We start from the raw sequence: 26,476 nt of genomic DNA on the forward strand, positions 1-26,476 counted from the left end.
TGTAATTATCTTTGTTTTCAAAAAGAGTTTAAAATGTAAAATAATTAACGGTTATTCTGTGAATTATTCATTTGATATTTACTTATTATTAAAAACGTGATTTCTAACTTAAACTGTCATTTAGTTTTGTATTTGATTATTTATCTTTTTTTGTAATACTTCAATGGTCCAGGAATGGCAAAATAAGCCACAGGCTTCAGGCGATTCTTTATTTGGTTGCTGGGCAGTTAATTATTTTTTTTTTGTAATAATGTTCTTGTTTGTTGCTTTGGATAAATGCAACTGAAATAAACTAAAAACTAAAAGAAACTAAACTAAGAAAAAAAAAGGATATGACCCCCTCGGATTTGTGGCACCCTTCATCCTAGTGAACAAGCAGGTCCTACAGCAGATGTGTCGTGACAAGCTCAGTTGGGATGATCCCTTACCCGATGACCTCGACCAATGGGAAGGTTGGCTTCAAAGACGTTCAAAATTTGCTGACATTAAAATCCCAAGATGCTACAAAGTACAGCACTACCAACTTCATAATTTTTCCGATGCCACCATATCGGCCTATGGCACATACTCGTACCTCAGAGTATTCAGTGAAACAGGTGAAGTCCACTGTTCTTTGGTCATAAAGGAGCTTTTTTCCTTTTTGGCTCACGTCTCTCCTCCGAGGCTGTGTCCTGAAGTCCCCTGGAGCGCTGCAGTCTCACGCTTTTTTGGACTTTTTCCTGTGTCCGCTCCTCGGAAGTTGCTTTCAGAAAAAAGCGGCAATTCTCTATGGCCCCATTTACACAACAACAAATTTGAGTGTATCCGCAAAACTGTCTTCACTTTTGGGGGGTCCATTTACACGACACCAGTTTGAGGATGCAATGTATCTGCAAAGTTTTCAATCCGGCTCCCAAGGTGGAAAGATTCTTTCATGGCGCAAATCCCTCCTGCAGAGACTGATGGAGGCTACAGAGCCTGTTACTGCGCATGCACATCTCTCCCCCTCCCTCCTGCTCATTCAGTTGTAAAAAAACATGGTAGTGGTACGACCCGCGGTCTGTATTCTAGTTTTATCACCCAGATCAGCAGTTTAATAGTTGAGACTGACCCCTGATAGCATCCGATGCGTCATCAGTCCATGCGGATATCGGGTGCTCTCCATTTTCTTCACGTTTATAGTGTATTGTTCTCTGCAGACACGTCTGTGTAGTTTCATAACAAAATCAAGCAACAGCGCCTCCAGTGGCCCGGCATAATAACTACATCGTTGTCTCTGTGTCCGCTGCTGCAATGTAAACGCACTCCTTTTTTTTAGTGGATAAGGTGTTGTCACGTGAAATGTTGTCGTGTAAACAGGGCCTATAACTGCTTGCTTTTGTTCCGACACCCCTGAGTGGGGTTGTTCTCCTGTTGCAGTTTTTATTGTTTTATTGCCCTTTGGAATACCCCCTCCGATGGGGGTCGCTCCACCCTATGTGAATCAGTTTCCCTATGTGTGTGTGTGTGTGTGTGTGTGTGTGTGTGTGTGTGTGTGTGTGTGTGTGTGTGTGTGTGTGTGTGTGTGTGTGTGTCTGTGTGTGTGTATTGGGATTTATGGTTAGTTAATAGCAGTAAATTACTGTAAGTAATAGATTACTGAAAGTAATAAATCACTGGAAGTAATTTATGAAAAATTTAAATTATTAATGGAAGTAAACGGTCATTTACTCATTAACAACTCCTAAAGTAATTGAATAATTACTTTAAAAACACTTTTTTTTTTAATTTATCAAAAATAATTTATGAATAAAAAAATTATTAATTTGCATAAATTTGTTATTTATGTATTAATAATAAATCGGGGCACCACCAGATAAACTGGAAAGAGCTAATACCAAAATATCAATTTCGTTTGTAAAAAGTTTATTTAAGTTAGTTAATATCTCTGCATAAAATATAACAATCTTAAATAGAATTGAAGGTGTGAGATCCGAGCACAGACTGTTACAAACCAGTGAATTGTCAACAATAAATACACAATAATCACCAAGAAGCGTACAATTCAGCTAACAGGCGTTTATTAACAAAATGTATTCATTCATAAATAATTCTGAAATCATTTCATAAATCAACACATTCAAATAGCAAACGACATCTAACATGGAGATCTAATCTATTAAACAGCAAACACTATGTACAAAGTGTGTGTGTGGTGTGCGTGTGCGTGTGCGTGTGCGTGTGCGTATGCGTGTGTGTGTGTGTGTGTGTGTGTGTGTGTGTGTGTGTGTGTGTGTGTGTGTGTGTGTGTGTGTGTGTGTGTGGTCTGGAGAGATGAGGGTGGTGGTGTAATGACCTTGAACGTCCACCAGGTGGAGGCAGACGTCTTCGGGTCAATGTGAGGGGGTGTAATGACCTCGAACGTCCACCAGGTGGAGGCAGACGTTGGCGTGTCAATGCGGTGACTGTGACGACCACTAGGGGCGTGCGGCGGCGCGCAGAGGGAGAGCGCAATGACTTGATGTGTCCACCAGGTGGGTGTCAAGAGGGATTGCGATGACCCACGCGACCACTAGGGGCGTTTGACTCGCTCTTTCTGGGGACGCGGCGGTTGCTTAGCGGCCAGATAAACAAGACGTCCGTCGAGCGCGCGTGCGCAAGGGCGGTCTCGGAGCAAGTTAGTCTACCGAGGGCGTAACGAACGGGCGGTTCCGTTGGCCCGGTTCTGAGTTCTGAGTCCTAAGTGGAGGTCGGGACCTGCAGTTAGGACTCCTGTGACTGAGGCAGATCTGCTCTTGCAGCAGCTGGCACATAGTTGTGACCTTCTCTCGATCTGATAAGGGGGGGGCGTTGCTGCGGGTTAGTGAAATAGGGGGAGAGAATGAGAGAGAATGAGAGAGGATGAAGACAAGAGAAAGACAGAGAATTCTGCGCGGCTCCCAGTGGGCCTGGAGCTCACTCGGACCTCTGGTTCTGAGGTGGAAAATCAGGGTCCTGGACTTGGTTGGTGCGCGTGAACGCGCCTACACAAACATATGAGATGCTGCGGCCTTCTGAGCGGCACATTGAAACACACATTGCAGGTTAACAGAACATCATTCTAACTATTCTCTGCCCAGACAAAAGCTCTCACCCTCCCTGGTTTGGTGCTGAAAAGCATCGTCCGTGGTTCTGTTGGTTCTGGGAGGCGGTGGTAACTGGTTGTTACCGGGTCTGAATTCAGCATCCTGAATTCAGAGGCCTGGCTCCAGCTGCAGCAGTGGACAGCAAGGCAGTTGAAGGAGGAGGGGAGGAGAGGAGAAGAGGAGACGCTGGCTTTGGTCTCCAGAATCCCCCAAAAAGGCAAAAATAGAGGAAACAGAAGATGTAGTCCGAACTGGGTCCTGCTCGTCCAGCGGGCTGGTGTTGGTTCTGTCTCTTTGTTTCTGCTTGGTGCTCTCTAATACCATCCTGACGAGGGAAAGAGATGTCTCTCCCTCGATGGTCAGTGTTAGGGATTAGTGAAGGTTTTTGTATGATTATTCTACTTCCGTTGAGAGGTCAATTTATTTAGTTTGTTATTTAGATATGTATTTATATAAAGTATTATTTTTTGGCGGGAAGTAAATTTATCTCTATATCCCCTTGTTGGTCTTGAGGGATTATTTCCGTATTTGTTAGTTATTATTTTCGTAGGATTCGTTAAAGCCCGCCTCTCCGCCTATAAATAGGCGGTGTCTAAAGGGTTGGGGAGAGCTCTCTCTCTGTCGATCACTCCCATTCGAACATGCAGCCAGGCGGCTGTCCTCTTCGGCTCTTCCGCCTTCGTTGTATGTGGGGGTTAGCACAGATCCTTTTTCCCTGGTGGGACTGGTGGTCCTGTTTTCGATTTGTTTATCCTTCAAAAGTAGGTTGGGGTTTTCGTTTGTTAGATTGGGTGTTGGTACCGGCTCCTACGGCCCTGTACAGGGTTGGCCCGGTACCGCACCTGTTTGTTTGTTTTTGCCAACCCACCAGGTACCTGTTCTTTTGATATTTTGTTAGTTTAGGACACGGGGTTGTTATGGGGTTTTGTCGGGTTCTAGTTTTTACATAACCCGCTTGCTTTTCAGGTTCAACACTTTTTTTTGAATTAAAAACCAACGAACGTATTAAAAGAAAATTAAATAAAAATTGTAAAAATCCAACCGTTTCCCTGTGTCCTTCAAGGTATGTTCCGTCCCTCCTCGGGGTGTAACAGTCAGATTGAAAAGCCGAGAGTGTTGGTAGAAAGTGAGTCTCACCAACTTCAGTTTTGGACCCCTGTGGTGTTCGGGTCGGATTCAAGCATCCTCATTGGCCACTTCCGGGGTCTGGCTCGCTCCCCTGCTGTTTTATGGCCTATCCATTGTCCCTGGTGATTTTCTTTCGGGGGAGGAAGCCTCTGGAGGAGTTCATGGAATCTTCAGCCCCAACAGTGTGTGTGTTTTTGTGTGTGTGTGTGTCCGCGTTGATGCCTACATGTGATAACAAACTGCTGCTGAAGTATTTTGTGATGCATATAATTATTCCTTCAGTCATGAGGAAGTCAAGAGTTCCCCCTACTAAAGTCACAACTATACCAGGACTTGAGCTGTCAGCAGCAGTGGTGGCTGTCCACATCAGCGACATGCTCAAGAAAGAACTGGAAGTAGAGCGCCTACAAGAATTCTTCTGGACCGATTCAATGGTTGTGCTTAGGTACATCAACAATGAAGCCAGAAGATTTCATGTGTATGTAGCAACCCAGGCCGAACGTATCAAGCAAAGCACAGAATCCACACAATGGAAATATGTGGGTTCTGAAGAAAATGTAGCAGATCCCGCCTCCAGAAGTGTCACAACAGAGCAACTGGTATCCTCAAACTGGTTCACAGGCTCAGATTTTCTGTGGCAGAAGGAGCTACCAAATGGAGATGTCATCGTGGAAGAAATCTCAAGTAGTGACCCAGAACTCAAGAAAGCCCAGGTCTACAACATCCAGGCAATAGAGACACGGTCGTTGCTGAACCGCCTGACAAAGTTCTCCAACTGGTCCAGAATGGTGAAAGCTATCGCCAGACACAAGCGCCATGTAAAAGAAACCAAGGGTCAACAGCCAAGGACTCATGATATCACCAGTTTAGAGGAAAGTAGAGAAGCAGAGCTGACAATAATCAAGATGGTTCAAGAAGCAACCTTCTCAAAAGATAAAGTCTTCAGAGTCACAAGGAGAAACTAGTCAAAGACAAGGGCAACAAGTAGAACAGATTAAGTCCATTCCTCGATGACCAAGAAATCCTCAGAGTGGGAGGCCGCTCAGCCCATGCTGCTCTACATCCACAGGTGAAGCACCCTTGCAGTTCTTCCAAGCGACTATGTTATATGTCAACGTTACTTGTTAAGCACTATCACGAAAGAGAAATGACCATGAATGCACCTCCTGGGAAGTTCGTCAGCGAAGATCTCTACCTTTACAAGAGATGGTGCCGAGTTCAACTCTTGGCCAACAACTTCTGGATGCGGTGGAAGAAGGAGTACCTTTTGAAGCTCCAACACAGACAGAAATGGATCAAATATCATTTGTTTGTTTGTTTGTTTGTTTGTTTATTTGTTTTGGACGTGGCGAGATAGACTCGTCCTTGCAATGATCTCAAAACAAAATCAAATCAAGACAGGTTTCTTTTTTTTTCAAGGAAATAAAACTTTAAAGGAACACAATAATTAGTTAAATACATCCGATGACAATCACATGAATGATATGACAAACTGCTCAATGTTTTACTCCTAGGACAGTTTATTCTCACTAATTTGATCACACTTAGTGGAACAAGCTGAGAAGATCTTCTCCACTGGCTGTTTTTCTCTATACAGGTTCATCTCAAAAAATTACAATATCATGAAAAAGATCAATATTTGTTGTCAGTCATTTTAGAAAGTGAAACTGTTATTTTATGTAGATTCATTAGACACAGAGTGAAATGTTTCAAGCTTTTATTTCTTGCAATTTTGATGAGTTTGACTTACAGATAATGAAAATCTTCCATATAGTTCAAAACAAATGATTTGGTCAGCCCATTAGTTCAATAATGTGGCAAAATAGGCAATAACTTAAAAATGGCAGCCACGTTGAGCCGTCTTTTGTGCCTGTATTTTGTAGGTCGTTTTGGGTGCATTTATTCTCACCATCATCGGGTCACATTTTTGTTTCCACAATATCATGCATATCTCACAATGAGTGGCAGTGTAGCACACAAAGAGTGAAAACGAGAAACACAGTTCATGTCTTGACTGTCAAACATTCAGTTCAGCATCTTTGTTTCTGAATTCATCACCTCCTCAGTCTGGACCAACTCCAGATTTGTGTCAGCATCTGAGGAATTAGGGTGTACCACCCGCTGATGCAAAGTGTTGTTGCCAGATTGTTGTTGCCAGGTGTCGGAATCCTGCATCAGACAGAAACCTGTTGCACAACACACCATCTCACCTGATTGTGAGCAGTTGTAGCTCGTCGTGTGTGTGTTTTGGGCGTGGAGAGATAGACCGGTCCTGCAATGATCTGAAAACTAAATCAAAACAAGACACGTTTCTTTATTCCAGGAAATAAATATTTAAAGGGACACAATAATTTAATACATTCAATGACAATCACATGGATGATATGACAAACTGCTCAATATTTTACTCATAGGAAAGTTTATTCTCATTATATTTGATCACACTTAGTGGAACAAGCTGGGAAGATTTTCTCTACTGCCTGTTTTTCTCTATATGCAGGTGAAGAAACACATGTTAGAAACTGACCTTAAACCCGCTGGTTCCTCCCGGTCCTTTGATCCGATCTGTTTAAAAAGGGTCTGAAGGCAGCAAGATAACTTTGACCATTTATTTAGCAAAGAAAGTAAATAGCTATAGATAAATAGATCGAATATAAATAGATAGCCATATGCAATGCGCAGCGCTGGACCCTGAATGTCTCACGCAGGAGTACGAGCAGAGTGTCCAACTTCCGTGGTTCAACATTTTTCTTCTGGGTGGGGGCCACACCCCGACAATAGGTTGCTTCAGCGCGATTGTTCAGTTTTGTCATGGTGTTTGTTGCTAACTGAAATCAGACGTCCCTAATCAATGTGTGTCATGAAGGCTGTATGTGCATATGTTGTTATCCGGAGTAGCTGAAATCAGGCTGATAGCTGAACAATCTTATCCTGGAATGAACGGTCAGAATGTCCTGCTTAGAATGAACTGTCAGATTTTCAGTATCTAAGCATACACATAAACTGTGATCATAGTATTGCTTATGTAATATCCTACAACTGAGCTGCATATCAGGATTTTCCCTCCGAGGAAGCTGTGGGCTTTATCTCACTCCATGCCATGGTTTCCTTTCATTTTAGACACGACAGCCACATGAACGTCTGAGTTGGTGAAGTGATCTGTAAAAGAAAATTGTTTTGTGCCTGCCTCCCACTGCTGACCTATATCCCCTAAATCAGGGGTGTCTAAACTCGGTTGTGGAGGGCCGGTGTCCTGCATGTTTTAGTTCTCTCCCTGTTTCAGCATACCTGAATGTAATGATGATGTCATCACCAAGGTTGTGAAAAAGCCCAATTATGAGCCCTTCATTACAATCAGGTGTGCTGCAACTGAGAGAGAACTAAACCCTGCAAGACGCCGGCCCTCCAGGACCAAGCTTGGACACCCCTGCCCTAAATACTGCCACTACTTTATGTAGTATACGTCACAGCACACATTAGCATGTTCATTTAGCATGTGTTAGCATGTTAGCTTGCTAACATAACACACGTAACCTAAACCCTAAAGTGGGGTCAAAAGTGGTCGGAACCCGGCTAGTTAGCTAGTAATCTGTTGCCATGGATCTCCTGACACGGGCTTAGTGCCTGTCCCATAAGCCCCGTTTCCACAGTGCCCCTTGGTACTGGTGCAGGTCAGGTGGGGGTTGACTATCCGTAAACAGACCCGCATCAGTGCCGCGTTTCCATTACACGGGGAACAGTTTGAAATGTAGGCGGGGTTATGAACGGCTGCGTAATCACGCAGGATGTGACACCATTACGCAGCGGTCAACGCGGGAGAACTCGAGGAACACACATGGAGGACTATGCCATCGTTGTGTTCTTTCTTTTGGCCTTTTGCTTCCTTGTGTTGGGATTTATGGTCGGTTATTAGCATTAAATTACTGCAAGTAATAGATTACTGAAAGTAATAAATCACTGGAAGTAATTTATGAAAAATTGAAATTATTAATGGAAGTAAACGGTCATTTACTCATTAACAACTCCTAAAGTAATTGAGTAATTACTAGAAAAAAAAAGAATAAATTATCAAAAATTATTTATTAATTAAAGAAAATTATTAATTTGCATAAATTTGTTATTTATGTATTAATAATAAATTGGGGCACCACCAGATAAACTGGAAATAGCTAATACCAAAATATCAGTCTCGTTCGTAAAAAGTTTATTTAAGTTAGTTAATATTTCTGCATAAGTGTGAGTGTGAGAGGGATTGCAATGACCAGCGTGACCACTAGAGGCGTTTGACTCGCTCTTTCTGGGGACGCGGCGGTTGCTTAGCGGCCAGATAAACAAGACGTCCGTCGAGCGCGCATGCGCGAGGGCGGTCTCGGAGCGAGGCAGTCTACCGAGGGCGTAACGAACGGGCGGTTCTGTTGGCCCGGTTCTGAGTGCCGGTGTCCTAAGTGGAGGTCAGGACCTGCAGTTAGAACTCTTGTGATCGAACAGATGTGCACTTGCAGCAGGTAACACTTGGGTGTTACATGCAGTTGTCTGTGTGAGCTTATCTTGATCAGTTAAAGGGGGGGGGCGCGTAGCTGCGGGTTAGTGAAAGAGGGGGAGAGAAGAGAACGACAGAGAATTCTGACGACGCTCGGTTCTGAACCGTGGTTCCTCCACACAGAGCTCCCAGTGGGCCTGGAGCTCACTTGGACCTCTGGTTCTGAGGTGGAAAACCAGAGTCCTGGATTTGGTTGGTGCGCTTGAACACAAACATATGCGATGCTGCGGCCTTATCAGCGGCACATTGAAACACATTGCATTTTCAACAGAACATCATTCTAACAATATCTCTGCCCAGACAAAAGCTCTCACCCTCCGTGGTTTGGTGCTGTTGGTTCTGGGAGGCTGTGGTAACTGGTTGTTACCGGGTCTGAATTCAGAGGCTTGGCTTCATCTGCATGAGTAGACAGCTGAGAGGGTGATTTTGGAGAACAGACGATGGCTCTGGTCTCCAGAATCCCCCAAAAACAGGAAAAATAGAGGAAAACAGAAGATGTAGTCCAAACTGGGTCCTGCTCGTCCAGCGGGCTGGTCTTGGTGTTTCTTTTGTTGGAAGTTGGGTGCTCTCTATACCATCCTGAGGTAGGAGAGACATGTCTCTCCCTCGATGGTCAGATTGAGAAGCCGAGAGAATTGGTTGGAAAAGTTTCACCATGGCTTGAATTTCGGACCCCTGTGGTGTTTGGGTCGGGTTCGATCATCCTCATTGGCTGTCGACCTGGAGGGTCGTAAAACTGGCTCGCTCCCCTGCTGTTTTATGGCCTGTTCACTGTTCCTGGTGATTCTCCTCAGTCAGAGAAACTTCTGGAGGAGTTCACTGGAATCTTCAGCCCAACACTTGCAAAACAGAGACAAGCTGTTTTGCAGAGAAGGCTCCAGGCATTAGATGAGGAGAGCTCCGAGAAGGACAGTCGTGAGCAGGAGAGACGCCAGCAGGAGAAACGCGAGGAGGAGAGATGGGAAGGGGAGAGACGACTGCGGGAGAGGAGAAGAAAAAGGCGACGCAACTGGGTAACTGTACTTTACTTCAGTGAAAATATAGAGCATACTTTTACTTTCAACCCATTACGTTTGGCAGCGATTATCTGTAGTTTTTCCTCCATTACATGTCTAAAATGCACCTCATGATTAATCAGCCATGAAAATGTCACCTTCATAAAAATTTTTATGTTTTTTCAGTAGTTACTACTAGCAGTTGTTTTACCGCTGCAGAAGCCATTTGTACTTACTTTACTTTATTGTACAGTTATTGTGAAGAGATAAATTTCACCTGTAATTCATAATTCTTCAGATTATGTGTTACCAAAAAGGGGAAGCCTCATACTAGGCTTTTTTATTATTTTAAAAGTGTTTCCAATTTTCTTAGTGTAATTTCCCACTGGCTTTTAATTATGTTTAAATGTGTATAAATGTGCTGTTATATCTACCAGGCCATCCAGGCAGTGCTGCGACAACACTGCCACAGGCCTACAAGTTGGGCTTTCCCCCGAAGCAACGACTGGTGGGAGTAGATAGTGCCTGGCTTCACAAGCACACAGTGGGTCCAGAATGTCCGGATGTCTGAAGAGACCTTTCGCTACTTGTGTGGGAGAGTGTGTCCGGCGATGGAGAGGCGTGACACAAGCTTACGTGTGTGTGTCCCTCTAACCAAAAGAGTTGCCATTGCTGTGTGGAAACTTGCAACTAATGCTGACTATCGCAGCATTGGCCATCTATTTGGTGTCAGCAAGACCACTGTGTGTCGGTGTGTGCAGGACTTTTGTGACACTGCTGGTCAGTTCTTGGTTCCTGAGCACATCAAATTTCCAGACAAGGAAAAGCTGCAGGAAATGGCAGCCTACTTCCAGAGCAGGTGGGTCTTCCGCAGTGTGTTGGGGCAATAGATGGGTCACATATTCCCATTTTGGCACCACAGGACTGCCACTGTGATTACTTCACCCGGAAAGGCTGGCACTCCATCATCCTTCAGGGAGTTGTGGATGGAAGGGGTCTGTTCTGGAGTGTGTTCACTGGGATGCCTGGCAGTGTTCGCAGACTGTCCACCCTCTGGGAATTGGTTGACCGTGGCTGCCTTTTCCCTGCATGCACCAGCAACATCGGCGGGGTGGATGCAGGCTTCTACATCCTGGGTGACTCCGCCTACCCATTGCAGAGCTGGCTAATGAAACCCTTCCCGGACACTGGGCGGCTGACAGCAGGCCAGCAGGTGTACAATAGGAAGATCTCCAGAGCTCGGGTGGTGGTGGAGAACGCCTTTGGAAGGCTGAAAGGCAGGTGGCGCTGCCTGTTGAAGCGGAACGACAATGACATCAGCTTGGTAAAATCCATGGTGCTGGCGTGTTGTGCTCTGCACAATATTTGTGAGACTCATGGAGATGAGTACAGCAACGAATGGAGCCACACTGTGCAGGCAAGCGATGTAGCTGAACCTGTGGTGGCACTGGGACAGGGTGCAGATGAGGAAGTTATGGATGTGAGAGAGGGACTCCTGCAATTCCTAAATGCATGAAGTGTTTGTAAATAGAGCTGTATATATTTGAAGAACCTGTTTGGTCTTGTGTTTTTTTTAAAACGTGTTACTGATACCTGAGTTACTATTGATTTTTTTTGCCCTTCAATATCTTGTTCTACTTGTTTCAGGCTGAAATTAATCTGCAACACTGATCTTTGCACCCTTGTTGTCCATCTACAAGCCAAACAATTCAGAAAGCACACTGCTAACAACCCCAATCCAAGTTTTTCTGAAAGCCTCTGACACCAAATCAATAATCTGAATTGTAACAAGTTATCATTCCAAACATTTTCCTCACAAAATACGGCTCAATTCACACCACAGTCCGAGTGGTGACCTCTAGCACATCACAAGTGTTCACCAACAACAAGTGGCGCCGTTCCTCCTGCCTCTCCTCCTGGGGGACCCGGAGCTCCTCCAGACGTGCACGCTCCCGCTGCTCCAATTGCTGGCATTGAAGCTCATGTTTTAACGATGTTCTGTCTCCCCGTGAAGAGTTAACAATAAATACACAATAATCACCAAGAAGCGTTCAATTCAGCTAACAGGCGTTTATTAATAAAATGAGGGTGATGGGTGTAATGACCTTGAACGTCCACCAGGTGGAGGCAGACGTCCGCGGGTCAATGTGAGTGGGTGTAATGGCCTCGAACGTCCGGTGGACGAGTTTGGATCCTCATCCAAGATGGCTGCGCTGATGCGGTTTCAAAGAGCCAAAATGGCAGCCTGGTTGCGCTCCGCGAAGCAGCGTTGCCATGGCGATTGTGGTGACGCTTTCCGAGGTCACGTGACGACCGGACGACGCTGTCAGTCCAGTTCTGAGCCGGAGTTCTAACTGGATGTCGGAACATACAGTCAGAACTCTGGTGATCTGTCGTTAGCGGCACAAGTTAGCTGTTCGGGTGCTAAAGGCGGCTATGTGTTTTGAGCTTATCTGTAGAAGATAAGACGAGCGGCAGCGGACGCTGTGGGTCCCGTTGCAGCTGTGCGGGTCCCTTTCAAGAAGAAGAAAAGATGGACAAAAAGTACTGTTCCATGGCTTTTCCAGCTCGTCCTGCAAGTTGGAAGTGTTTGGGCCCAGTCCGTGTGAGTCAACATGCGGCCCTTTGTGTCCCCATACGAAGTTCTGCGTCTGGTGGTCTAGGCCCAACAGAGTCGATGGGAGGAAATCCTGCTGCCAATTAAGGATTTTTTTAGAGAAACCCGTTTATGTCCCAGACAAAAGTACCCCCTTGTTAGAAGCACAAGGCCTGTAGCTACGTTTTGATGTATAATATGATGAGATAGAGGAAGAAATGTGACCATGGCGACGAGAGAGAGACTTGTTTTTTGGGGGAAGTCGACAGCTTCTCCCACTCTAACGAAAATCTCCCCACTCTATAACTTTTCCAACACACACCCATGTAAAACTCCAAAAACGGCTGAAAGCTTTATCAAACTTAAAGGCTCACAGAGTAAAATTGGGTGGAGATGTATAAAACATGTTTTCACTTCTGGATAGAGGACAAGATCAAGTCTCAAGCTGAAAGTATGGCGACATGACCTGGCATTGAAAAGTGAGGATTTGTTTTGTTTTTTGGTTCCCATCTGCTTTGAAACCGTTAGCCATGGCGCTTATAAAAGTCATAGCACACCATTTCCGAATTTTCCGCACATTTTGATGAGCGTTTTTGTGTACGTGCTCCAAACGGTGCGGGACTAGATACGCGCCGAAAAAACTGCCAGAAAGATTTTTGAACAATTGTTGATTTCCTAGGAATAGTAATCTTAGCGCCTCACCTCATAAAGAGGCAGGCACTACGAATTAAGCAGATTAAAAATAAACGCGACCCTAGGAATAGAAATCATTGCGCCTTGCCAGAGGCTGCCTCCCTCTCTCTCCCATCAGCAACCTTTTCATCCCTGATGACTGTTTCTCTTCTTCTTTACTTGGCATCTGTTAAGTTGCACTACCGCCATCAGCTGGTTCCAACCAGTTCATACCATTCCCACCGATCGGAAAATGAACGAACGAAAGAAAGAAAGAAAGAGAAAGCTGTGTTTACAGTTTGACCGCTCAAGATGGATTCAGCGAAAGCTGCTTATTTTCACGTTAACTTCAACCGCCACATTTAGGAGGAGCGCCGCTTCTTTATCAGTCCAAATAAACCAACCGTGTGCCGTTATCACTGAACATGAAATAACTTGCGCCATTTGTGACAATTAGTTTTTTTCAAGATTCTGATTTTAGACACATTTGCGTAAATGAAGATTTTTTGGTAAATGAAGATTTTCTTTGTAATTGAAGAGTGAGAACTATCCGTTTTTGTAAATAACCTGCTGCCACGTGTAAATGTTGCCTCAGTCACAACTCAGCTCTGCATTGGCTGATTTTTAATCATTAAAGGAATGGTGTTATTGCATTAACTACACACAGGATACACAACATTTCATTTAGACCAGACACCATTTTTATTAAAATCATCTTAAATATGATTACAGTTACAACCACTGATGAAGCCCTGATGTAAGAAAATGTTATCAATCCATTTTCACTCAATGATCAAAGAATAAAAGTCCCATAACTTCATCTCTACTCTGATTTCAATTCTAAATTCCTAAAAGTCCTTATTTAGTGCAGAATCCTTCTAACTAAAGTGTTGAAGTAAAACATGCCACCACTGATACATAATTCAAAAGTAATAATAAAGACACAAGAAAAATAACCTTCAAGACCAAATTCAAACCTTTCAGGGCAGAATCATGTAATCATGTCAAACATAAAACCGATCAAACTTTAATTACTTTCAATAAAGTCACACAACTTAAAATCACACACCAAAAAACGTTTAATATACCATCACTCCACAATTTATCCTCTATCAGACTCGGTTACCTATTTTGCTCACGTTCATTTTTCAGTTTTCATGCTCTCGTGATGCAAAGTGATGATTGATTAACATACCTGACTATACAGTCTATAGTCTGACATATTTCTTATTGACCGGGGACCAACCTGCTGACCAGACTTCTGGAAAGATTTAACATGCAACATAGAAATAGAAAAAAAGGGGGACTATCAGAGTGAACGTGACGTTTGTACATGATGGTTTTGTGATTTTCATTTCATGTACCAAGTGTCAGAGTATCCTTTCACTCAGTTTTGCCCTTCATTGTTTCATCTTCAGTCTGTATTTCAAGAAAAGAAGAAGAGATAAAGATGACAGCATTAATAAGAACATCATCCAGTTTTACCAGATTTGCAGCAGCTTTTTATGCTGCGCCAATGGTGATAACAGATCTCTATAATTTCTACTGTGATTGGAAAGAGAACCTTTTGAGGTTTTGTAAAAACTGAAACATTACTCATTTTGTTGTATTGATGTCACATTTGTGAGAAATAAAGTTTGACATTTACATAAGAGAATAACAAAGTAGAATAACTCATTACAATAAACTGTGATGACCATTAAGGACAGGTCGGTCTAAGGTGCGTGCAGAGAAAAGCATTTATTTGCCTATTATCTGTGAAGCACTTTGACTTGTACTGACCTGCATGGACAGTGCTCTTCTTGATTTGAATTAGTGAATTATTATTATTTTATTACATATGATGCTAGGAGATACATGAAAACACAATTCTTACAGAACAATATGACCTTGTGCAGATTCAAATGTTTCTGTAGTGTGCACATGATTTTTATTTACGTTGGATTTCTGAACTTCAAATGTCAAAGTTGTGTACTCACCCCAAGCTCAGACGCGTCTTTTATTTTCTAATTTTATCACCTCCAACTTACCAAAGTCTATGATTAATCAAGATCAAAATATTACCTGAGCTCCCACAGTATCAGGATGAAACCAGGTGAAAAATCTTTCCTTGGCTTTTTTCAGCTTTTCTTCTGCCTCGTCGTTGTTCTCAGTGTTCTTCCAGTAAACTCTGAACTTCCTCTCACAAAAATGTTTTGGGAGAAGAGTGCTTCTCTGGCAGGAATGACAACGACATCAGTACCAGTATTGAGTTATAAATAAATAGATGAATGAATGAATGAATGAAAATGACACATCAGGTTTATGATGACTGAACATTTATTGAAAGAGAATCAAGTTCATTCTTCACAATAGTGTCCTAATTGGACACGACTTCTGTATTATAAAGTCCTGAACTTGGCAGAAAAGGTGGCTGAGCACGTCATGGGTGTTGAACTCTAAAAACTGGACAGCTGAATGAAAAAGAAAATAAATTGAAAAAAATCTAAAAACTGAGATCTCATTAGTCCCCTCCTCACACAGTAATTCTAACCTGTGAAGTAACTCACCGGTGGTGAGCAAACTCTTTACATTAAGGGCAATTAGATCTTTTTTTTTTTTTTAAACCATCTACTGTCTGTCTATTTTATTAAAACAAAAAAAAACTCAAAAGTTCATTGATTCATTAAATTAATTTGTTCAGACACTTCACTGTGAACAAAGCTTTTCTAGTCTCTTTAGTTTTATTCACCTCCTCGCTTGGGATTAGGAATCCGGTCTCTGGGTTATCCTTTTGATAGAAATACATTTTTTTAAGAGGATCCTGGTCTCCCTTCCCATAGTCAAACTTGAACGTCTAGAAGACAAAATGGGGATGAAAAGTTTGATTTATAATAGCATGCAGACTATTCCTTGGGAGAAGGCAACATTTTACAAATCAAATGAAGATGAAGAAAATCAAATATTTCAATATGGTGGAGTGAAATTAAATAATCCAAAAACTCACATGAAATTCAAGGCTGCCAGGAGGCAAAAGGTTTTCTTTTTCCAGTTTAGTGATCAGCCGTTGTTTCTGTGTGATAGAGGAGGGACCATTCATTTCATAGTCATCTCTGTAACAATGTTAATTTTAGTTTATAATCTGAACTCTGTTCTTATTCTTACCTCCTCCTTTGATATGTCCTGTGGTTAGTTCATTTTGTTGTGTTGATAAAAGAATAAGTGAGAAAAGGTGGGACAAGACATTGATTCATGAAACACAGAGTAACAAGGTACAAGTACATCAAGCTCACTACAGTGTGGGGTTTTTTTCATCAGTATTTGATCATTTTGCTAATATTACCGTAAATGTCTGGCCAGCTGTTATAAGAGATTTAGTTTCAAAGGGGATGAAAACACAATCTTCATATATTAGTAGTTCATCTGAAAGTCAGTTTTGCCTGAAGCATAATGTAATACAGACATAAGATTACAGCACACCTTGGCTTCACCCACAAACTTGTACAGGTTTCGTTTGTGGACATTCTGCAGTATCGCTCTCGCCTCGACCATGTTCTCATCGGTAGAATGCAGGATTTTCTCAAACACTTCATCTACAGGACAAAATAGGAAGTCAAAATGACACATTAATGATAGTGAATCCATTGAAAAACCCATTTCTGTTGCCTTTTTACAGTTTCTCCTCCATGTCAAAAATAAAACATTTTGATAAACACTTACTTTTCAATACTCATAACGTCATAACCTACAGTGACTTATTTTAAAAGAATGGCTTCATTTCTGCTTGTAATTAATATTCAACAAAGGCCAATAGAAATAGAGATTTAAACGGAACTCAGGCAAAGTATAGGTTGTCACACTTTAGTCTGTGTTTGGGAGGATTTTGTATTTTGGTTTCAAATATCTTGAAACAAGTTACCAAATGAATACGTATTACTAATAGTCCTATAAACACAGCAGACTGTGTGGAATAAAGAACTGATGTGATGTAAGGACAATTTGAAATGTTGATATGTTGCAACTGATATTTTGAACGTTGTCATCGAGTGACCTGTCAGCTTGATGTAATCCTCAATGTTCTCTTCCTTGATGGCTTCGGATAATTTGAGAACCGAATCGGCACTTCTGAAGGCGTCAGTGATCCTGGGTAAACAGATAAAGCATTTCTTAAAGTTTATACTGCATGTTCTATTCTGAGGAGAATCACAAAGCAATGCAAAGGATCAATATCAAACAAGAGACAAACGCTGACAGAAGGAGGGCACTTACATCATTTCCACATTTTTGGTCACTTTGTGCTGGTAGACCCTTCTGTGGAGACTGTACCTTGAGTAGAACATGTCGTACAGATTGCCCGTATCCTGCCAACACCACAGCCTAAAGTTTAATCACAGCAACTCAGGAGAAATAATATTTGTTTGGAGGTTAATAGAAACCAGGATTTGTCACCTTCTCTCTCATACAGATGTGTTTCCTTCCTTCCGCTTCACACACCCTGGCAAGCAAGAAGAAGCGACGATAGTCAAAGGTGTTCTTGAGACCCAAGTGGTGGCAGTCTCTGAAATCAAACACAGTTCGGATATGAATGAGTGAAATTGGTATGAGGGTGAATTTTACAATGTTCTACTTTTTCAGTGGAAGTAAAAGACAATAGTTCACTTCTCAATGTCAAAAACTGATTAATGTATGAAACATGCTCCACCTGTCAAGGTAGTCAAACTTGTCCACATCAATTCCATTCAGTTTGTTTGCCACAATTTCATACAGGAAAGACTTTTCCTCGCCACGACCTTTAAAGGGCCACTGTGAAGGAAACACCAGTATGATGAAATGAGACACGGACAGGAGAGGTGTACTGATATCACGATTTTTGTACAAGAGTGGTGCAGTACCTTGTCCTGATTTTTCTCTGGATTTATCATCTCCTTGATGAAAGTCAGGTCTTCTTTTAAACCATGTTTCTCCAGCTCGGCTTCCAGACCATTTTTTGTCAGCAAGTGGTCAAACAGCCTCACTGACGCATCCTCATGCTATAAGTTACACAGGCAGATATTAATAAGAGATGTGAAGTCTAAATCAGAATAGCTCATAAGGTTCCCTGCACAAGTAGAACAGCTTGTTTTGATAACCCAGTGTTAAATAGTTTTTTTTTTTTACTTCTTGATATTCATAGGCAGACTACAACTTTTATCCTATTGGCATTTATCTCACTGACATTACAGCACTATACTTATGTTCATTGACGTTTTGTTGTTTTTAAACGTATATTATACTTTCTTTTTTTTAACGACAAGTGAAGCAGGAATGTTTTTACCTTGCTGACATGTTTCGGCTGCCGATGCAGAAAACATTCCTGCTTCACTTGTCGTTAAAAAAGAATCTATAATATACTATATTTGTTTGAGAATTGATTATTTGATAGCAATTTATAATATATTTTTCAGTGTTTTGCAACTCTACTTACCTTCCATGAATTTCCGCTGTTGTCTTGACTATCTTTGGCCTTTTGTATGAACATGTTATCAAACAGGTGAGAAAAGGGCCCGTGTCCTAAATATTGAGAGATGAATTAGTTTTAACCTCATAGTTATTATGTGTTAAGTGTTAAGAGTTAATAATTGCATTTTGAAATTATTAAACCATGTCCTTCATAGAAGGGCCAGAGTGGGACTCATTTTCAGCCCTGGACTTTCAGACCTCAGACCGGCCCACTTTAGATCACAACCTATTAAAATGATGTAATTCTAATCTTGCATGTGAAGTCCATAGCTCTATTCTGTAAAGCCTTGTAATTCATTATATGTTTCGAAAATATTTCCATTTCATTGCAAGAAAGGGTTGCTTCATAATGGGAATTTAGTTCAACACAAGTGCACCATTATACAATACATCTTTTATTTTATATATAATTTCAGAATCTATATTTCAAGTAAGTGTTAACAGATATCCAAACCTTAAAAATGAAACAAAAACATAAAATATCAGATTCATAATATAGAATTAAAAAATGTACTTTCTTATAATACTATCATGTGTTTTTCATAGAAACATGACCGACCCTAAAACATGAATGAACCCTGAGCAGTGCTCTGGTCTCTGCCTCTGTTTTTATGACAATATCATTTTCCAAAGACATGAGGATTCCTTCCTCAGTGCACATGAGCATAATGCCTCAAGTATCTTCTGCTCAAAGGGCTCCTCAGTCTGTTTTTCATGAAATGTACTGTTGAGAATCGTCTCATATATTGGAAGTACTGCTTGATTGTTCACACACTGTTACAGCAGCTCAGCTGTTCCTTCCATAGTGACGGGTTCAATCCCCTCATCACCACTGGCTCTGCTTCTCACGCTAAATCACTTTTAAAAAATTATCTAAATTCTCAGCACAATTCTCCCCTTTTTACAAAGTTCAGCTCAGTTTCATGAACGTAGAGCTGAACCATCTAGAATCTCAGGACATCTCTCATATGGAGCAGGTCTACATCCTACTCTTCATTAGATTGAATATGATAATATGATCTATCCTGTGATCAGTCCAACCTGCTTGGTGCTGCTGGATCTGGTTTCTGAGGAACCAAAAGACCAAGTTTCCTAGTTATGTGGCGTTGCAGCATACTGTTATTCAAATTCTATAATTTTATGCTATAGGCCACAAAGCCACAGAATTCATTGACTTGATAATTAAATTGAACAGCGGTTTGGAGGCAAAGTTAGTGCATTTTATGTGTTCCATCATCACTTGTTTCTAACCGTGAGGCTGGTTTTAGTGAACAAGTGGTCAATCTTGGCACATTTTGTTGTTTCTAAAAAAAGTTTATTTAAAAAAAAAAAAAAAGAAGCTGCCAGTGGAGGGAGACGAGTGTGGCCCAGGAATAGCAGAAACAGCGTGTGATCAACCCAATGCTGTGAAAATAAACACCAGCCGAAAAAAAAAATAAAAAAGTGAACACCGGCCCTCGCGCCTCGAACATCAGACTAGCCCACCAGGAATTGTCCCGGTCCTCTCGATTAGCTCTCGAATATATGGGTTGACATATATATTTGTGAGTGATCGGGAATCGGCAAATCCAGCCGATCACCGCGCCGATCTAAAAAAAATACTTTTTCACGTCAACTGCCAAAAAGCGAGCCCCGTTTGTGACCTGCCGTAAACTGCCATTAGCCGCCCAAAGCCATTGAGTGGATAAAATGTCAGCAGTCTGGAGGTATTTTAATGGTGGACAACGAAACCAGTCCAGCGGCCAGTTGTACTATTTGCTTCGCCACAGTCCCGAGACCTGGGAGCACCAGAGCTTCGTTTAACACAACTAGTTTGATAAGACATCTAAAAAGTAAACATGTGGCCAAGACGATCATCCGTGGAAAAAAAGATGATGTAATCGCCCCCCTCTCCCCCCCACCGTCACCTAATAACCACAACAATCACGGACTACAAGCTCCGGTCGAGCTGCAGAAGCTAGAAGCAGGCGGAGCGGGGCCAGAGACCTATAAAACTAGAGTTAGAAATAGCGGTTTATGTGTTTTTGTGCAGAAGTCTACTTCTAAATTTCTATGTGGTCTGTCTACTTCTGCGTTTTTGTTGTGTTTGGTGAGTCACAGCGCCTCTAAAAGGCTCCTGAAGGCTACATCCTCTCCTGAAGGCCACACCCCCTTCTGAAGGCACACTGCTGCTCTGCCTTTGCCGGTGTAGCCCTGACAGGTCTGGTACCTACACCGGTCATATTCAGTGTTTGTGCATGCGCAGTCAGTTCCCCGATATGAAACTCATTTATGTAAAAAGCAGATTGCTACGCTGCTATGCTCTCTAGCTAGTTGGTGGTTTAACAGGCAGGGTGACAGCGCGAGAGACCATAGACATTTTCACAACTTTCTTTTGAGGAAAAACGCCAGCTTTTAAAAGATGGGAGACCAACACCTGAGCTACCAGAGCTTCAGCAAAGCAAAGTTCAGGAAAGTGTTTGTACTTTCATGTCAATTTGTGCCGCAGAAGTGGTTTCAGCACCGCAGACCACAACAATCACGGACTACAAGCTCCGGTCGAGCTGCAGAAGCTAGAAACAGGCAGAGCGGGGCCAAAATAAAAGTCTTTGCTCGTTGCAGATGGTAAAAAGGAAAAGCACATCTTCATTTGATAATCCTCAGCATTGCCATAACTTTTGTTGGTGATGATATTGAAGGTCAAAAGAAGGCACTTCATACTTCTCTCCTGACTCCTGTGGTGTGAGTTATCATTGTAGTGAGTTTCTTGCCTGCAAAGCTGCTTTATTATTAAACAACCGGGCATGTGTTCTGGTAACACAAAAGAATCAGATTCAACAAACATAATCACTAAACCTGATCATTGCAACAAGAACACAAATGCAGAGATGTTAAACTATATTTGTAATTCTCCTGAGTAAAAAGATTTATTGGCATGAAGCCCCGCCCCTTTTTTTCAATCAATCAATCAATCAATGAAAGAATTTATTTGTGGGGTGGGGGGGCAATCAAAAGCATAGAGCAGGTCGTGCACATGAATATAAATCGTGCGACAACAGACTACAACTACATCACCAGGTAAATAAATACCAGTAATAGTAAAACTCTGATAATAAAACCTTGAGTCAGATATAAATACAACAAAGAATGAAGGTCAAAGGTTCCATTATGTATAAACATGGTGCAGGAGGACAGACAGTGATCAGAGTTTCTGGAAAAACCGGTTGTCCTTTTTATGTCAGCAGCTGCTGAAAGTAACTTAAAAAACTTTCTAAGTAGTCTAACTTAGTTACTTTAAAAAACAAGTAATCAGTAAAGTAACCATTTACTTTTAAATGAGTAACTAGTAATCAGTAATCAGATTACTTTTCCAAGGTAACTGTGGCAACACTGTCAATAATATAGTTTTGCTCAGCTTGTTTCATGATGTGTAACTCCATTCGGGGGTTTGTGGTCAATTTCCTCCAATAAAAAGTCCCACCACATGAGCTATCAGTGAACTCTTCTGCCACTGAATAAAGGCAATAATGTTTTCTAAAGTATGCTGTTGCCTTCTGAATGGTGTACCACTTCTACTTTTACATTCAAATTTATTCTATGTTTTATACATTTTATTTCCAAAGCACTTTTCATTTAAAATACATTTAATTAAGGGAATTAATGTACGACTTACCCAGATCATGACAAAGACCTGCAATTTGCACACAGAGGATTTCTTCTTCTGTGATATTGAGCTCTTCTTGCCTTGATCTCAGATTGTATGCCAATTCTCCTGCCAAGTGAGCCACCCTGTATAACCAGACAAACAGCATGCACATACATGAACTATAATTACACTTCAGCTTTGTTTACTTTGATTGATTTTTACTGCCTCTTCATTACAACCATAATCTCAATGCCAATGAACAGATCCTGGCAAATCAAAGGAACTTCATAACTTATGAAGTCTCTTGGATAAGGGATGAAATTTCTTCTGAGACATACTGCATGTCCAAGTCCAGTTGACCTCATTCAATCGCTTAAATGAGAATATGCATTGACATATAAAGATCATCATAATCATTTGCTTTGGTTCAGACATCCTCATCCTTTGTGAAACTTGAAAAAATCCCAGTGTATGAGGAATAAAAAGTGGTACTTGTTGCAAACTTTGTTGTTAATAATAATAATAATAATAATAATAATTACAGTTCCTCCCAACTGACATTAACAATATATCTGAAGAGGCTCTGATGAAAAACAATGATTTACCATGGTAAGAAAAACATATTTAGGATGTAGCATGAATATCATTTTAAAACATTTGAAAGTCAGCTGACAGGTCTTGGATTATTTGATGAACATATTTCTGAAATCTATTTTGTGTACATACCCAATTGAGTGCTCAAACCGGGTGTGGCACCCGCCAGGGTAAACAAAAGGGACTCCTCCAAGTTGCTTGATGTTTCGCAGTCTCTGAAACTCAGGCGTGTCTATGATTTTGACCAGGAGTGGGTGTAACGCTATTTGTCCATGGACTGGATCGTGAAACACCTTTTAAAAACAAGAAAGGTTAGATTAGTCAAAACCATTTCCCATCCTCTTTAAGAGTGCTACAAAAGTCAGCTGTTGTTTTCATGAAGGCTCTTTGCACTGCATTTAATTCATTTCAACCTGCATTCCTTCATCCCACCAGAATATGTCCTATTTCCTGTTGACTAGCACAAGATAAACAAAAGACTAACAATCAAAAATAAAAACACATAACATTGATTATCTAAATTGCAATTCTCACACAGTGATGACATCTTAACAGTTTCTTCTTACCTTTCCCTCCACTCTGAAGTGGTGTAAAATGTCCCGTCATTGCAGGGTTGAATAATAAAATGAGAAAAAACAGAGACATATATCAGACACAGATGATTGACATTTAAAAAACAACAACAAAGGGTTATGTTGATCCTTCAATGTTTGCTTTTCCCATTATTGTGAAGCAGAATTCACCAAGCATTGGATTGTTCACCCACTAATAGAGAACTTGAGCTGGGATTAGACCGTCGTGAGACCGGTTACCCTACTGATGATATATATATATATATATATATATATATATATATATATATATATATATATATATATATATATATATATATATATATATATATATATATATATATATATATATATATATATATATATATATATATACACTGGTGTGGGAGCTTCAACCGTGAATGCAGCCCATTTAAAGCATAGACTTGGCCGTGATGTAACTTGTCAGTGTATTGACATTGCAAGCAACAGGTACAGCTCATTTAAAGTGTGCGCTGAATGCAATGATGTGATGGAGATGTGTGACCCGGCGCTCTGGCCTGAAGGCTCTGTTATACAGAGATGGCATGCAAGACAGGAGCCCAGGGGGCTAGTACAGCTTCTCCAGTGGGACCTTCGTCTGTGGGCGTCACAACCGCGCTGATCTCCTAACTGTGATATGTGTGTTGTTTCCTACAACTGTCATGGTCTGCGTGTGGGTGACGGCGCTGGAGATAGAGCCCGACACATAGTAGTGAACAACTTGCTCCAACAGTGTGACATTGTGTCTCCAGAAAACATTTTTCTGCAAACAGGACCTGGGGAAACTGAACACTTTACATGAACATTTGCTTGGGGCTAGTGAACAAATGTATTTATTGTTGATGATGTGAATGTTGACATCTCAGATGAACCTTCTCTGTTTGCCCGTCACATGATGCATTTCTGTGAAGACAAAGTGAGGCTTGGCACACAACATCTTGGCTTGACCACTGTATCAGTAGTGCAGATGCCCATGCTATTTTACAGTCAATGAGCCTGCTGTATGACACCCATTGATACTCTAATGTGCTCTAATGTAAACTGTAGCTGGAAAGCTGGAAAGATTGGGAGCCTAGATAACTACAGGCCTATTGTGCTTGCCAGTGTGGTATCGAAGGTACTGGAAAGGTTCTTTTAGATCAAATCACTAAACATATTGGTACCAATGAAAATCAGTTTGGATTTTAATCCAGACATAGCACTGATCTCTGTATTTATGCACTGAAAGAAACGGTTGAAATTTACAGGAGAAAAAATTCATTTGTTCTTATAGGATTTATTGATGCTTCTAAGGCCTTTGACCGTGTAAACCATGAAAAGTTGTTTATGAAATTAAGTAAAAAGGGGGTGCCAGATTATATCGTAAGAATTTTGGTTTACTGGTATGCTAATCAGAATATGCAAGTCAAGTGGGGTGATCCATTCTCTTCATCTTTTGGGGTGAGCAATGGAGTAACACAAAGGGGGGCTGCTTTCCCCTGCTCTCTTTAACCTATATATCATGAGTTATCTCAACAACTGAATAGATGTAAAACTGGACGTGTGCTGTGTAACAAAATAATTAATCATCTCATATATGCTGATTTGGTCATTCTTTCTCCCAGCAGTGCAGGGTTTCAGCAGCTTTTAAATATCTTTTTCTGAGTATGGGTTTCAAATTTGATGTTAAGTATAATGCCAAAAAGAGCACAGTTCTGATCTGTAGAACTAAGAAGGATAAGGATTTCAACTTCCCTCATTTTTACCTGTCAGAACAAAAACTCACTGTCAGTAACAAAACAAAACATCTGGGACATCTCATCACCAATAAAATGTGTGATGATGATGATCTGTATAGACGATGCTGTGTGCTGTATGCTGTATGCTCAAGCCAACATAGTAGCAAGGACATTTTCTATGTTCTCTGAAAATTACTCTCTTTAGAGCTTATTGTACTCCTTTGTATACCGAGCCATATATATTACGAGCCACCTACTTTTGGGTTATAGTCTGAGGAACAACCATGGTTGCACTTTGATTCCTGGGAAAAGAAAGACAAGTATTTCGTCGTATTAGTCTTAAAGCAAAAAGCTCAGTTCAATCACCAAACAAAGAAAACTCACTCTCAAAGACATGCTGTCTTGATATTGTTGAAATTTTGTCTCGAGTCAACTTCAATGTGATTAGTATCTCTATTGAAAATCACTAGTTCCCTGTCTCTTTGTATGTTGTCATTTTTAATCAAAATTGTTTTCTCCCTGCAATTTTGCGAAATAACGCCTCCAAATCACCAGAAATACTGACAAGTGATGACAATTCCTTTTTTTTAGAACCAAAACTTATAAGCTGTCATATCAAACTATTTGTTATACAGAATAGAGATTTATTTAATGGCTGTTGGAACATGACACAAGAACTGACATTCATTTGTAATCATTTCAGAGAGAAGAATCTCACTTCATACTTCAGCATAGAAAAACACAACAATTCCAGTTCAGGTTTTCATAATATTATTTCATAATTACATTTCACATGGAAAAAGATAGAAAACAATTATCCATACAATGACAGAACGGCCTTTATACTTACTGAATGTGATTATTTTCCTGGTGAGAGGCTTGAAGAATAAATGAAAACAAAAATATAGACTAATAAAGAGAATATTAGTGTGAAGTGAGAATGATGAGAGAATGATGTGAGCTGAGTGACGTCCACCTTCCGTCTATTGAACCAGAGCAGGTGTATGCTCTTATACCTGTGTGTGTGTGTGTGTGTGTGTGTGTGTGCGTGCGTGCGTGCGTGCGTGCGTGCGTACGTGCGTGCGTGCGTGCGTGCGTGCGTGCGTGCGTGTGTGTGTGTGTTTTGGGCGTGGAGAGATAGACCGGTCCTGCAATGATCTGAAAACTAAATCAAAACAAGACACGTTTCTTTATTCCAGGAAATAAATATTTAAAGGGACACAATAATTTAATACATTCAATGACAATCACATGGATGATATGACAAACTGCTCAATATTTTACTCATAGGAAAGTTTATTCTCATTATATTTGATCACACTTAAGCCCCGTTTCCACAGCGCCCCTTGGTACCGGTACAGGACCTGTGGTAACCGTTTGGTGTGCGTTTCCACTGTCACAGTTACCGATACCAACAGGTGCCATTGGTAACCATTTCTCGCTACCCCTCGCTA

General features: G+C 41.2%; 2 protein-coding genes across 3 annotated transcripts in view; one reads left to right on the plus strand and one right to left on the minus strand.

Moving 5' to 3' along the window:
- The window catches only part of LOC308107309 (claudin-4-like), a 143,416-nt gene that overhangs the window by 56,645 nt on the left and 60,295 nt on the right, over positions 1-26,476 (plus strand). The gene's annotated exons all lie outside the window — the stretch shown is intronic.
- LOC308107303 (deoxynucleoside triphosphate triphosphohydrolase SAMHD1-like) lies at positions 13,625-26,050 on the minus strand. 2 transcript variants are annotated; one of them, XM_080459583.1, is made up of 17 exons: positions 25,873-26,050; positions 25,280-25,324; positions 23,278-23,290; positions 22,844-23,004; positions 22,145-22,260; positions 18,458-18,543; positions 17,886-18,023; positions 17,696-17,796; positions 17,443-17,551; positions 17,263-17,354; positions 17,045-17,136; positions 16,474-16,586; positions 16,159-16,176; positions 16,001-16,066; positions 15,746-15,850; positions 15,079-15,228; positions 13,625-14,433 (listed from the first exon to the last, which is right to left on the minus strand). In XM_080459583.1, exons 2-17 carry the CDS (start codon positions 25,306-25,308, stop codon positions 14,398-14,400), a joined length of 1,425 nt encoding a protein of 474 aa, XP_080315709.1. In that variant the 5' UTR covers positions 25,309-25,324; positions 25,873-26,050; the 3' UTR covers positions 13,625-14,397. The 2 variants fall into 2 exon arrangements, with proteins under 2 accessions (XP_080315709.1, XP_080315710.1); XM_080459584.1 differs by lacking the exons at positions 13,625-14,433; positions 15,079-15,228 and adding an exon at positions 15,319-15,467.

This window comes from Lipophrys pholis (assembly GCF_963383615.2).
Source record: "Lipophrys pholis genome assembly, chromosome: 3".
Lineage (NCBI taxonomy): Eukaryota > Metazoa > Chordata > Actinopteri > Blenniiformes > Blenniidae > Lipophrys > Lipophrys pholis.

Coding starts and splice junctions, on each gene's coding strand:
- LOC308107303 (XM_080459583.1), bottom strand. CDS start 25,308: ATGGTTGTTCCTCAGACTATAACCCAAAA. Junction 17,552..17,695: donor AAGTTTGACTACCTTGACAG/GTGGAGCATGTT, acceptor GTTTGATTTCAG/AGACTGCCACCACTTGGGTC. Junction 15,229..15,745: donor TCCTAATCCCAAGCGAGGAG/GTGAATAAAACT, acceptor CATTCCTGCCAG/AGAAGCACTCTTCTCCCAAA.